This window comes from Podarcis liolepis, assembly GCF_965112155.1.
Source record: "Podarcis liolepis genome assembly, chromosome: 9".
In the NCBI taxonomy this organism is placed as follows: Eukaryota; Metazoa; Chordata; class Lepidosauria; order Squamata; family Lacertidae; genus Podarcis; species Podarcis liolepis.
Genome location: NC_139564.1, coordinates 57,090,157 through 57,104,207, shown reverse-complemented (window position 1 = coordinate 57,104,207; position 14,051 = coordinate 57,090,157). Strand labels below are relative to the sequence as shown.

The 14,051-nt window shown below is 42.9% G+C and overlaps 1 protein-coding gene across 1 annotated transcript in view; it reads left to right on the top strand.

The window, feature by feature from the left end:
* The window catches only part of MTUS1 (microtubule associated scaffold protein 1), a 104,059-nt gene that overhangs the window by 37,663 nt on the left and 52,345 nt on the right, over nucleotides 1-14,051 (top strand). Inside the window, exons 7-9 of the mRNA XM_083459775.1 lie at nucleotides 4,583-4,717; nucleotides 6,966-7,070; nucleotides 8,399-8,449. Of these exons, the coding sequence (XP_083315901.1) occupies nucleotides 4,583-4,717; nucleotides 6,966-7,070; nucleotides 8,399-8,449 (291 nt within the window). The remainder of the gene's footprint in view (nucleotides 1-4,582; nucleotides 4,718-6,965; nucleotides 7,071-8,398; nucleotides 8,450-14,051) is intronic.

Below are 14,051 nucleotides of genomic sequence, written 5' to 3'. Positions count from 1 at the left end.
CAGATTTTCTGGTCCCAATTACTAACCTACTCTCTGAATTTGCCTTAGCTATAGCTTCCAAATTGTCTTCAAAGGCAGCCCCACATATAATGCATTTCAGTAATCTAACCTAGATCTTACTAGCTGAAGCTAGATTATATTAACTATTGGCAAGCTTATAAAGTGTGTTTTCCTCCTTGCAGTGGAACAGTTATATTCTCAACAAATAGAGTAAACTATGTCTTCATTAACAAGACTGAGAATGACCACTGGGCTTGGAATGCTTACAAAAATGAATGTTGGCATTTGCACAGCAAATTTGTTATTTTGCTGGATTATCTTAAATTCTGATAAGCCTGGCATGTACAGGTTTTGCCTCCAAACAACTCAGCAAGTTTGGCCTTAGCTTAAGGTAGTCAATTTCTCACATAAGTACTGGAATAATTTTTCTTATTCGTTTAGTGATGCAACAGTATGGAAAGGTTAAGCATGAAAATTAACAGGATATAGGGTTCATTTAGCCAGCTTCTGTCTTGAACAGGCTGATCTGTCCATCTTGGGTAGCAGGATACATGTGGAAGATGAAAATCTGGTCCATTTTTCTTGCTATATTTCCTGGCCACTGAGAAGGTACAGAAAATGATATACTCCTGAAAAATAAGCTAAGTCAGCAGCCTACATGCTATTAATTGGTTATTACCATCCTGGCATAGGCTAAATCACTACTGAGGACATTTGAAAATGATTTGATTGCACATTTCATTCAGGCATATTAGTTTATATTACACTGTGCTAATTCCCTTTGAACAGTATCTTTAAACACTGTTACGGTAACAAGATTCCTTGCAAAGACCCAGTGCATTGATATCACTAAACTAGGTCAGTAGACCACTCTTTCATCATTATGAATTCTGACATGCAGCAGGTCTTGCAGATTTGAAGCATCAGATCTGCATTGCCAGCAAACACGTATTCTAAATGTAATCAAATGGGCCTTCTAAAACAACAACAAAAAATTAATGTGCATTGAAGGTTTTGTGAGTTAGGGCCATGGGAAGGAGAGTAAGTTGTGAAAGTCCGTTGTCTTATTTGACAGACTTGTGTTCTGCTTGACTGTTGTACTCATCTAATCTGAGTAAACATGTTTGTAATATGATTTTAAGTCAGCTTTGCAGGATGGTGTTTTTAAAAAGTGTTATATTTTGGGTGTTTTTAAAAAAATGTTGGAACTGTGCCATCTTGAAGACACCAAGTGCCATGCTGTCTTTCTCCATATGTATCTATCAATACCATGAGATTGTTATCTGAGTCCCATCTCTATGTGCCCCCTCTGAAGGAGGTCAGGAGGGTAGAAATGAAAGAAAGTGCATTTTCTGTGGCACACTCTCCATTTATGAAATGCTCTCCTTAGGAGATCTATCTGATGCCAGACTTCTCATCATTTGGGTGCCAAGCAAAGGTGTTTTGTTTTCCCAGGCATTTGGGCAGCACCAATTATATAGTTATACAGTTAAAGCTTTTTTTTAAAAGCTTTTTTTAAAACAAAACAAAACTAAGCTTCTGTGATTTTTATTTATTGTAGGGTTTTTTTCTTGGCTGTAAATCACTTTAGGTGGGAAGCAATACATAAATTCAACGACTGAAGCTAACCTAACAAGGTGTAATGATAGAATAGCCTAAATGTTTTTGCAGCAACACAACCATGGGTAGGCAAACTAAGGCCCGGGGGCCGGATCCAGTACAATCGCCTTCTAAATCCGGCCTGCGGGTGGTCCAGGAATCAGCGTGTTTTTACATGAGTAGAATGTGTCCCTTTATGTAAAATGCATTTCTGGGTTATTTGTGGGGCCTGCCTGGTGTTTTTACATGAGTAGAATGTATGCGTTTATGTAAAATGCATCTCTGGGTTATAGGAATTCATTCATATTTTTTTTCAAAATATAGTCCGCCCCTCCCCCCACAAGGTCTGAGGGACAGTGGACAGGCCCCCTGCTGAAAAAGTTTGCTGACCCCTGTATTTATCACCAAGTGCCACAACAAAGAAAGAGTGTTTGGAGGACTGTAAATAATTTAAATACTAGAGCCACTTTCTGCTTCATTTAATAGATGTTTGTGTTATTGTCTGACCATATGTTTTCTGTAACATTCAATGGGGTTTTACACATCACGGTAAACATGACCCTGGGGTCTGGACTAGTTGAGTGGTTGATCTGCACTGCTTGAAATGTGAATGTCTTTCAAAAATTATAGCATAGATATGCCTGGCCAGTTGTAGAAACTTGGGGACAGTTCTATTCCGTAATTTGTGAAGTATCTCTTAGTTCGTTCAAAATGAACATAGTGGATGTCAAAAAGTCAAAAAAGCAGTGCTTTTTTCTGGTGGGGGGGGCACAGGGGGACGCATACCCCTAAACATTTTGTGAATCTAAGTTTGGCCTCATTGAGGGGCAGTATTTCAATATGAGTAGGAAAATGAGAGTACCCCTAAACATTTTTTTTAAAGAAAAAACCACTGATTAGAAGTATGTGATTTTTTATTTTTTTTTAAATCTACCAGATTCTTCGGAAATGAGTGGCTCTTAGCTATGGAAAGTTGCATGTCAGCGCTTTCATGACTTCTTTAAGAATTACTGTCAAATGATTTTCACCAAAATCCTGTATGCTGCCCAAATGAGCAGTGTCCATTATTGTCCCACATTCTGTATAATGTCCATCCTTGTGTTAAAAAACACTGAAACATTAAACATACAACAGTCACAGTGAACAATAGGAGCATCGTGCTAGGACCATAGAGAAAAAGAAGTCCAGACAGTACACTGACGCTTCCTTCTTTACAGGTGCTGTTTTTGTATTTCAAGCATGTGGTGTCTGAGTATCCATATGGAGGCTTTCATGGCTGTCTGCTTGACGGTTGTTGTTTTTTCTTCCTAAATCCAGCAGAACAAAATTCCCTTTCCCTTTTCTTAGTGTTGCTTTCCCTTTCCACCAAGGTAAATTGCGTTGGTGCAAAATAAGGGCACGATCTTAAAATAAAGTGAGCAGGCTTTTAAATAGAGTTTCGGACTAAAGAATGAACAATGTAGAAGTACTCAACATAACTGGATTGCTGTAGTTGTCAAATACCTGCAGTAAGGGGACTGGGATTTGGCTGCTCCTGCAAATGTGGCTACACATCTCCTGCCAACCCTATCAAGTAGGGTTTCGATACTGGTGTAAATCATGATCCAGTCGGAAGGAACGTGAGCAGGCTGAAGTTATGCACAGGAGAAGGAAGGGGTTGTGATCTCCCATGACTTAAGAGATCAGGAATGTTGTATGTACACATGCCTTTATTGTGGCAGAAGCTTTTTGCAGGCTAGGGCACATTTTATAAGATACATACATGTTTTATTTCCTTGTGATCATGTGCTGTATATAGCAGGTATGAGCTGCAAGCAGTATTGTTCCAGGATTTTTTTAATCCTTCATTTTTTGTTAATGGGCAGCATGCCCTTGGCTTTGCTATTTGCAAGCAGAGCCCCAGTGGGAGATACGTTTTTGCAGTATGTTAGAGAGGAGTGAAGAAGCATCTCAGAAAGTGAGTGCTATTTCCATATGAAGCAAAAATCGAAAGTTTTCCCCCCTAAAATGACTAGTGGTAGACATCTGGAGTTGGTGTGTTTCCTCCAGCTTCCTCTTCTCCACTCCTTAGCGGTGCTCAGATCACTGACAACGGTGGCTCACTTTGTTGAAAAATAGGAATTTCTCAACAGGAAAAACTTTGTAAAAACTCTACCTTATTTCATGAGGATGTTATATGGAGAGTGGTATGAATAAGGATGCAGAAGGGATACACTAAATATTGGGCAGTCTCTGAAATTAAGAAAGTGGCTATATAAGCTAATAATAGTGGGGAAGAATAATGTAATGATACAACTATAGTGCCAAATAAATGAACAGTCCAGGGAAGCAGATCCATTGTGTAGAGTAACAGGGAAATTATAAAGGAACAACAATATAGAGGGAGGAAAATAAATCTGTAGCAAGAATAATTTTGGAACTCCTTTTGGGAGTGTACTGTAATGAAAATGTGGTAGCTTGTCTCAGTCCTCTTAAAATAACTACATAAAGTTAGAAAATACACTATGGCATTGTTAAACCAGATATGCATCTTTGTATGAGGGATGCTTCCCTACAAGTAAGTGTTTGTGTGTTGGAGACTGGTAGATTGACTAAATCTATGTACACAAATGGAGCACATGCCTGTTACATTGTAATTATTTACACAACGGTTTTGTAGTTGTTTCTTTTGGTCCCTAGGTCTAGGTATGAGCAGCCCATCAGCAATGATAGATGGGGTTCCACTTTCAAACTTTGTGGCACCTGATGCCTGTTGACTCTCCATGTACAGATATATTTCTAACAACAGAGGATAATACTTGATACATCTGAAAGTGTATTCCATAATAAATTTATTAGTCTTCAAGCTGCCACAAGTCTTGTTGTGTTTGCTGCTGCACCATAAGAGCAAAAAGAGTTTCAAGTGTTGAACATTTGGCATGTTTTTCATTGGTATGTGGTACTTAAACTGAACTTCTTTATGGCTTGTATTTTTCCTTTATAGCTACAAGTGCCACAATTATAATCAGAAATGGAGAGTGGCCTTCGAAGTCGTCTTGTCAGAATGGCACAGCTGAATCCATCTTTCTAAAGCCCATTCCTAGGCCGAGAGTGCTTTCCCTGAAAAGCACCCCAAAAGGTATCTCATCTCTTAAGCTTGCTGACTTCACTTTTATTCAAGCAGCTCCCATGTCCTTGCTGCCACTTCATCCCAGCCTTTGTCCCCCCCCAGACAGGAATAAATCTGGCAGGGGTGGTGGGGCTCAATTAAATCTTAGATTCCAGGCCCTTGGAATAATATGCCCTGCATTGGCCAGCCTGTTCCCTTAAAATTTGCTGAGAGTGTAAATAGAGCCCACAGCCCCTTGCCTCTCCCGGAGAACATCTGATCTTTAACAGCCCTGATCCTAAGCTGCAGTAGCATGGACCAAAATGATCTTGGCATGTGGGAATTTACAAGAATTACTGAGCTTGGCCACCATACGCATCAAACCCAGAAATCAAAACTACGCAGTTTTATATAAAATAGGAGGAAGGGAAGGACACAAAGGGTCAAAACAGAATACTGAAAAACAATCAGAGCTCTGTGGCTAAAAATTTGACTGATCCCAAGCTATTTGTTTGATGATACCATAAGTGTTCTCAGTCTACTTAGGAGTGTGGTTGCAGGCTCTGCAATGGTCAGTGATAGAGAAACGTAGAATTGTAGAGTTGTAAGGGACCACAAGGGTCATCTAGTCTTACCAATATATTTCCTGGACCCCTACATTAGGAAGGGGATGGACCCTGATGTGAGGGCAGGGACAAAGATGCATCATTGGTCAGGCAGTCTCCAGTGAAGCCGAACCCAGACATTCTGACAGGTAGAGGTTTGGCATCCCTCTGGGATCAGAGGAAGATAGTTATCTCAGGTGTAAATTGTCACTGGGATCTCCTATCTCCCTGCCAGATAGTTTTAAATATATATATTATGGCTCTGAAGGCTTTAGTGGCAAATCCATTCTAGCCTTGCTCAGGAGGGGCAGGAGGAGACCAGTGCCTTACATGACAAGCCCTACGTATTAGTTCCTAGATTTATGACTCTTGCAAGCTTAAAAATAGAAAAGATGGGATATTTTAATTTTAAAAACCAGGCATATGTTTTCCTTCAGTAAAAGATATGAGATGCGGAAGCTACCAAATCACCACCAATGAAGCACATGCTGGAACATTGATGGATGATTGTCTAACTGTAGCTGAGGAGTACGTCTGCTTGTTTAAATACCAGCAGTGTACTAGTTTCTGTACAAACCATAGACGTGCATAGTCCCAGCCAAGAATTCTTACAGGTCACGCTAGGCAGCTGAAATCAGTGGAAGGGAAAAGGTCAGGGGCTAATTAAATGACTGCCATGTGATTTCTTCCAGCACAAGATTAAAATAGGTGATAATCTTTGTGGATGGGGGAAGAGACCCCTGAAACTGTTGCAGCTGCATTTCTTAGCCTTAAATGACTGGGGGGGGGGGAGAGCCTAATGTCTTCGTAATGATTTTTCTAAGCTGGAAAGCAGTGTTCTTTCCAGTTCAGGCAAAGTCCAGTATGGTAACTTAGACAAGGACTGACCACATCTACCAAAAATCTCTGTAGGCAGAAGAAATAATCAGAATCCTGAATATGGATTCCCCCCCCAATAAATCATATGGAACGTTCTTGATCTACCTGGAAAACACCTGATCAATTGCCGGCAGTATTGTCACAGAACCTTGATTAGTTCCAGGTGTGATCTGGAACCCAGCAGAATGTAGTCACTTCTGCTGATAAATTAAAAGTACAATTAGTTGCAGTCTTGTGTGGAAGAGAGAAAAGTCTTAGGGCTGTTTGGATGATACCTTCTCTTTATAGTGGGGGGGGGGCATAAGCATGCAAACCCAACTTGCTCTCCTGAACTTGCTGCACGTAAAAGTTGGGTGGGGAGAAAAGTACTGTCCAAACAGTCTTTCTAGGCATCGTGGGACTGGTGTTGCTACTCTGTGTACTTCCCCCCGTTACCCTTTGTAATTTCTAGTTGAATAGAAAGCATGATGAGACTGACACCATGTTGGGCATTGTCCCATCTCCAACTCAGTGCTACACAATATGCATTATGTCCTTATAGGCCTTATCGGGGGAAGGGGGTTGACATGGTGTGGCAGCAGTATATATATATATATATATATATCATTAGGAGTACAGGTAGTTGCCTTATACTGAGTCAAATCATTGATCCATCGAGCTCGGCATTGTCTACACTGCTGAGTGGCTTTCTAAGGTGTCAGGTGGTTCGTATAAAGTTTACAGATGCACTGGATACTTTCATTATAGCAACGTCTAATTTATTTGTGGGGGTGTCTTTTTCCTTTTTTTTAAAGGAGTGAAAAGCAAGTTGAGCTCAGTGAGCCAATGTCTGCCAAAATCTTCTGGGGCACTTCTTCCAGGAAGGAAAACCAGAGATGCAAGAGGGAATCAGCAGCTGGGTAAAGTATTAGTCCCATTTTTGTTTTCTTGGTGTTATTAGTTAAGGTTATAAGTTCATCTGTGTTATCTCCAACATCATTTCTATCCAAATGGCTCATGGATGAATTAACTGGCATGGTGCTTATACAATATACAATCAGACCTGTGTCAGGAAACATGACTTGTCTTGGATTTTGCAGATTTTGCTCAACCCTGGGCATCTAAGCACTGGTGTTGACTAAGGCAAGTGTACCTGTGTGTTTTTCCCCATTTACTTTAAAACTTAAGTGTATGCTTATTCCACTGAGTGGAAATGCTTGCTGGTGCATGTAAGAATTGTTGTATTCTATGATGGCAGTATCCGTTTTGCTATTTGTTCCACCTAGGGAACTAAATTTGTAGATAAATGTTGTGGATAAAGTAATAGGTTTCCAAACATCTATTACAAACCTGCAAAAACAGTGCTGACTTTCATTCATTTAAGTTAATTGTGCAGAACGGGGAAGGATTTTTTAAAAGGAAGTTCAGAATGATGCATAGCAGCATGAGGAACCATGCATATATTAACCTAATTTTGTTACCTAGTCTCAGAATAGTGGCGGTGGTGGTTGGCATTTTTTAAGGAGCATTTCTTCAGAAAATGCGCAGAAATCAAGGCTTATGCCTTTAAACATGGAATAATACATGATAATGCTAACAGTAAAACAGTATGCAGTATTACAGTTTGGAAAAGCCTGTCTTCCTAGTGATAATTGCATATTCACATTTGCCGATAACATACCATGTCACTTCTCAGCAAGGCAAAATGTATAATTGGGAAGATTTAGCATATCCCTGCTTCTTAAATCCACTCACTGTATGACCAAGTACTTTAAAGGGAGCCTGAAGAGTTTAAAGATAATCCACTTAAGCCCAAATATATATGCTTCATACAAGCACATGTAACAGTTGCCTGGCAGCTCCTTCCTAGCTGGAGAAACTACTTTGAGTAGTGCGGGCAATAGTTACCTGCCTGTAACTCCAGCCGTTAGTTATTTGCCTCAACCCTACAAATTTCACATGCATGGGTTCCCTCCAAACATGCACATGAAATCCCGAGTTGCTCGGGAGAATGAAATAATTTGGAGTACAGTCCTGAGAGGGGCAAGGGCCCTTCCAACTTACCCACCTTCTGAAGTAGCATTTTCTGTGTTTTTTGTTTGGTATTGTTTTTACAGAATGAGCCATTGGGCTACGTTTGGGTATGTTGCTTTGAGGAGTAGCTTGATCCATAAGGCTAGTGTGTGTTCATTTTATTTCCTTTTTAAAAAGAGTATGACAGTTCAAGTTACGTTTTTGTCTTTTGCAGGACCTTCAGGACAAAATGTACCTCGAAGTCTATTGTCTACATTCAGTTCTGGTGAGTTCAATCACTCCCTTTTGTTCCTAAAAGTATTGTGCTAGCAAGGAGGAGTTCCAGTCCTGATCCTAAGTATATTTTATGATGGTATTCTGGGTGAAGCAGTTGGCGAAAACTTTAGTGTTTTTTGTTTCCTGCACCTTTTTTGATATGAGACTTTCATACTGGTAGTATGACATCTCTGTTGTCCAAGCATGGAAAACCTGTGACCCTCCAGCAAATGTCTTTATCATTTGCTACAAACAGAAGTTATGGTTCCATTCCCCACTGAGAGTCTTCCAGTGTGGGTTGAGTGCTGAAATTAGGTTTAATTCTGTTTCCAGAGCTTGGTTGAAGGAAAAGCTCATGGGGAGAGGCAAGGCAGGGAGTGCGTTCAGCACCCTTTCTGCTCATTAACTTTTGCCTCACATCCTCCTTGCTTCATACATGATTTGGGTGGGCCTGCTGCCAGAATTCCATCTAATCTGGCCCTGATTCTTAACTCTGTTTTTTTTTTAATAAGGCTTAATTCCTCCCCTGCAAATGCCCCTTATGTTATTTTTAATCTTTTCCTCCCTCCAACTGAGCTCTGAAACCAGAGGCAACTTTAGTTGAGGAAAATCAGGAGGGCTGCAGGTCATTCATAGGTAGCATACACATACAGTAAGAAATAAAATAATACCTGCTGTTGGTCCTCTCTACCCTCTTTTGTGTTAGCTTGGCACAAACACTCTTATCAACACGTTTGCCAATGTTGTAATCAATCTACAGAACACTAATTCATTCTCCAATGGGAGTTCCCATCCTATTCTAACTATAGCAGCTTCAGGGGGGCATATTGTGTTGGGACTGTGGCATGGGAGGAAAGGGTTAACAGCTCCACTGCAACTCTGTCCCTGATTGGCTCACCCACATGCACCTGCTATTTAATCTCTAAATCATGCAGGTGACAAGTTTCCCATCACGTTCAGGTTGACATACAGCTTAGAGAACCAAATGTACTTTACCAATCAGACCAGCTAAACTGACGTTCCGAATCCTGTGTAGCATATAAGAAAGTATTTGAACTAAAAAGTTGGAGTTGATAGCATGTGCTGTAATAATTTTGTATGTAATGCCAAATATAATTTGTCATTGAGCAACATAACCTTCATATATTTATCTATGATTGTGGTCTGCAGTGTAGAGGTTAAGCCAGCAATCTGCATGTAGTAAGATGTTCACTTGCCATTTCCAAGTCTTGTACACCTGCCTTCAGTTTTAGAGCTCAGCAATAAATAATGCATTTGGTGAAACCTTCATTTACCTTAATGGTTCTGTGTGTCAGCGAAGAGTGATGAATGGCATGTGCTGAATTAGAAGTGCTACTTATAACATGAAATGTTAATTATAGATGCCTTAGTGATACTGGATTCCTCAACGCATAGGTCTAAAAAGGTCCCTAGCGTTGTCAATTGCTCTTGAAGGCTTCTTCCTGTTGACTCGGTAGTTCAATGTTAATCATGATTTACTCAAACCGATTCTCTCTCTATTGAATCAGGATTAATTGGTAGACCCAAAATATTAAGGGACGTGAGCAGACTAAGAGTTATTCTGTATATGCAGCATGAGACAAATATTTGCACAACAGTGGCTCTGCAGATGTTATCCACATTCCTGACACCTAGTAAATGCCTCATGGAGCATTGTTGCAATGATAATTGTATAGGACTCCACACAGTATTTAAGCATTATGTTTACATCTAGGAATTCCTGCATTGCAGGGGGTTGGACTAGATCACGGGTGTCAAACACAAGGCCCGTGGGCCGAATCCAGCCCGCCAGACCTCGTCATGTGGCCCGTGTAGCCAGCAATTCCTGGTGTCCGTAAGGGCCGCCCCCCTTCCTCCACAAGCCCTTTTATCAATGACAAAGGCAGGAACGCTCCTCCCGCGCCTGTCCGGCTCTGCAAAAGGCAACCCTTTCACGTGCTTGATTTGCAACCCAACCCAGCCGTGTGGTGCCCTTTCGGATTTCTCCCTCTCCTCCTCGCCAAGCCCCGAATCGAGCCCGCCCTCCGCTGTCAAGGCCTGTCTGGCTCGCAGTACCCATTGCGGCGCTTGCTTCTGGGAAATGCGGACTGTTTCCCGGCTCTCCGCCCTCGCTTTGCCCGCTTGGACGGAGCAAAGCACACGACACCGGCTGCGCCATCGCGGGGTCCGCACGCGTAAGAGCTGCCGCTGCGCACGAGGCTAGGGATCCTTCTCTCTCTCCCTCCCTCGGTTCACCTTTGGCCCTGATCGGAGAGGCCTGATCCCGGGCCATCGCTCACTCTTCCCTCTTGCACGGGTGACTCGCCCGCCGCCGCCTCCTCCTCCTCTCCTCCCAGAAAGGCAGGCTGGATGCGGGAGGGTCGCTGCACCTTTAAAGTCCTGCACATTTTCTGCAGTGTGTACAAACACCAAGGTCTAGCCGCAAAGTTAGCAAGCCTAGGCCCTTGTTAAGGTGGGCTGGAGGAGGGTTGGCTCGGAAAGCCGCGCGGGTCGCTCTGTGCGCGCCCCCCTCCAAGCAACCCACGCGCGATGGGTGCTGGCTGAGCAAGGTCGCTGCTGCAAAAAAATAAATAAAGAGAGCACGAAAGCAAAACCCGCGTGCAGGGGAAGCTTGGCCGGAGGAAGCCGAGCAGCGGCGGCAGACACATAGTCCTACAGATACAACCAGCCCTTTGAGGGTGACCAAACTGCTGATGCAGCCCCCGATGAATTAGAGTTTGACACCCCTGGACTAGATGATTCTTGGGGTCCCTTCCAAATCTACAATTCTATGAAATCAAAGGCTCCTGTAAATGATGGAAATGTTTTTAGGTAAATTTCACATGAAAAGAGTTGCTGTGTCTTTGGGGTCATGTACTCAGATGTGATTGGATTATTATTTTTCTGAGATTAGATTGGACAGTGAGATTCTGAGAGCAGTTGAGCCATTGGCGTGAAGGTGGAAGATTCAGTTAGGCAGTTGGCAGCTGTGGGTTGATGGATGAAAAAGGGAGATCTTGGAAAATGAGGATAGGAGCATTCTTGTACCTAGTATATATTGACTGTGAGGTCTGGGCCTTGTAATATAAGGAAGTTAGCAATAAATTGGATTGTATTCTGTCTTGTTTTGTTTGGATTCCTTCCTTGGCTTGGTTGGCTTTCTATAGAATGATAGGAAGTTCTTATTGTTATTTGAAAGGAGAACTATATACCTTGTTGCTTTTCCAGTGAGTTTGAACAAATTGTTTCTTCAAGGCAAAGGTAGAGAAATGCCAGAAAACCACAGTAGGCCAATTACATTTTATTGGGCCTATCAAACCTAGGATCGGTCCTGTTGGAATGATGAGCCAGCAGATTGGGCTGGTTGATACAGGATGCAGACCCAGTGTCTACTCCAAGACAATATTACATCAGTAAAGAATAAAGTTGTGACCTATTTAATCCAAAGAACTGGCTTGTTGTGTCTTTATTACTCTGCCCTGGTTTTGCTCAGGCATTTGCAGGCTTACTGCGCCTGGGCCTGCAAATACTTCCATGTAAAGAAAGATCTGTCTTTTGCTTGAAGCTGGATACAGACCTGGAGATCAGATTTTACATTGCTTTGTTGTTGTTCTTGAGGTCAGGAAGTTTCGCAGCAACCATCTGTGCGTTTGTTTCTTAAATTTGTATACTGCATCTGAAGGTCTCAGGGCAGTTCACAGCATAGAAATACAAAATGAAAACACAAAATACATAATAAAAATGAAACCAAACCCATACCCACCCTCCCACAAACACATTTTAAAGGACATAGAATGTTAATCAGCCAAAGGCCTGATTATAGAGAAACATTTTGTAGTGAAGGTACCAGGCTAGCCTCCCTGGGGAGAGCATTCCACAAAAGGGGGAGCCCCTGCAGAAAAGGCTAGTTCTTGTGTTATCACCCTCTGGTCCTCGCCAGGGGTGAGGCACACAAAGAAGGGCCTCAGCTGATGAATGCAGAGTCCAGGTCGGTCCTTGATACGTTGTGGTCTTGACCCATTAAGGCTTCATAGGACAAACCAGCACTTTGAATTGGGCCCAGAAACTAATTGGCAGCTAGTGCAGTTGGGTCAGGATCAGTTTAATATGCACAAAGCAGAAGAGGGCATTCAGGAGCGATCATGTCAATGGCTTGAGCCATTTGGATGTTCCAGAAGTTGGCCAGGGCTTTGACAGGAGCATCAGAGAGATCAGCTGGAGAACTACCCAGAGCCTTCTGTAAACCATTAGCCTCAAAGGATAGACCATCCTCATAGGCCCCCTGCCCCTCTGCAGAGGGGAAAAGGCGCCGAAAGCCTAAACACCAGCAGGAAGTGATCTGACCATGACAAGGGGCTGATGTCAATATCCCCCCAGTTGAGAAAAGAAGGTCCAGGATGAGGCCTGCCACGTGCGTTGGGCCGGTAACATGTTGGGACAGCCACATGGTGGTCAAGGCAGCCATGAAGTCCTGAGCTACCCCAGAGACAGTTGCCTTGGCATGGCTGTCCCAACAGTCTGGGAGTCCTCAACACCAACTCCAAGACCAGATCTGTCAGCTCAGGCAGGGAGATAGCTGGGCAGCAAGACTGGCTGCAAAGCAACAGAATCCCATATATGTCCTGATGGCCCGATGCCAGGAAGACACACTCTATTCCCCCCACACAACAGAACAGAGAGTCTGGAGAGAGAAAGAGAAATTCTGTAGACCACAGCAACTCCCCTTCCCCACCTCTCAGGTCTTCTCTGATGCTGCACCAAGTACCCAGGTGGCCATAGCTGGGTGAGACCAACTCCACCCTGTTCACCCACCCATGTCTCAGTGATACAGACCTCCTCATCCATAATCGGATCATGGGTGAGGGTGGTCTTGCTGAGAGTTGACCTGGCATTTAGCAACAGCAGCCGCAGACCTGAGGACAACTGCAGTTCCCCAGGTCGGAGGAAGGGCTGGCACAGTCACTAACTGCCTGTGCTGTGTGCCCTTTACCTGGCCTTTCCCATCTCCCACACCATACCTTCCCCTACCCTGGACCACTGTGATTGGGGCCCCCTGGTCTCCCCAGCTCCTCTTTTTCCAGGTACATATTACGCCCCTTTATTAAAAAACAGCAAAACTCCAAAATGGAAAAAAACACACCCGCAGATTAAAAGCTGTTTAGAAACAATTTAAATGAAGTCAAACGGTTGGGGACTCTGCTGTTGTTTTTTATTGCCCTAATAGAAATCCCTAGACAATACCCAAGGTTGCCTTTGGGTGTTGGGTAACTGAAGGAAAGCGAAGCACAGCCTTCTGTAAATCTGATGTTTTAGGTTTAGAGTCACACCTACATATAGATAGATAACTGTTGACTTGTGAGTCCCTGCATGATGTGACATATGGGCTCAATAGCAGATTTTTTTTCTTTTAAAACCCATCTGCTATCTCTTCCTGAATTGGCAGGTTTCCTTTGGATGCTGCCTAAAGCATGCACCCTCTTATCGTAGGCTGTGTACACACAACATGTTTAAAGCACATCTGCTCCACACACACCCCTACAATCCTGGGAATTGTAGTTTAGCCCTCAGTGCTACAGTTTGCCAGCACCCTTAACAAACTACAGTTCCCATTA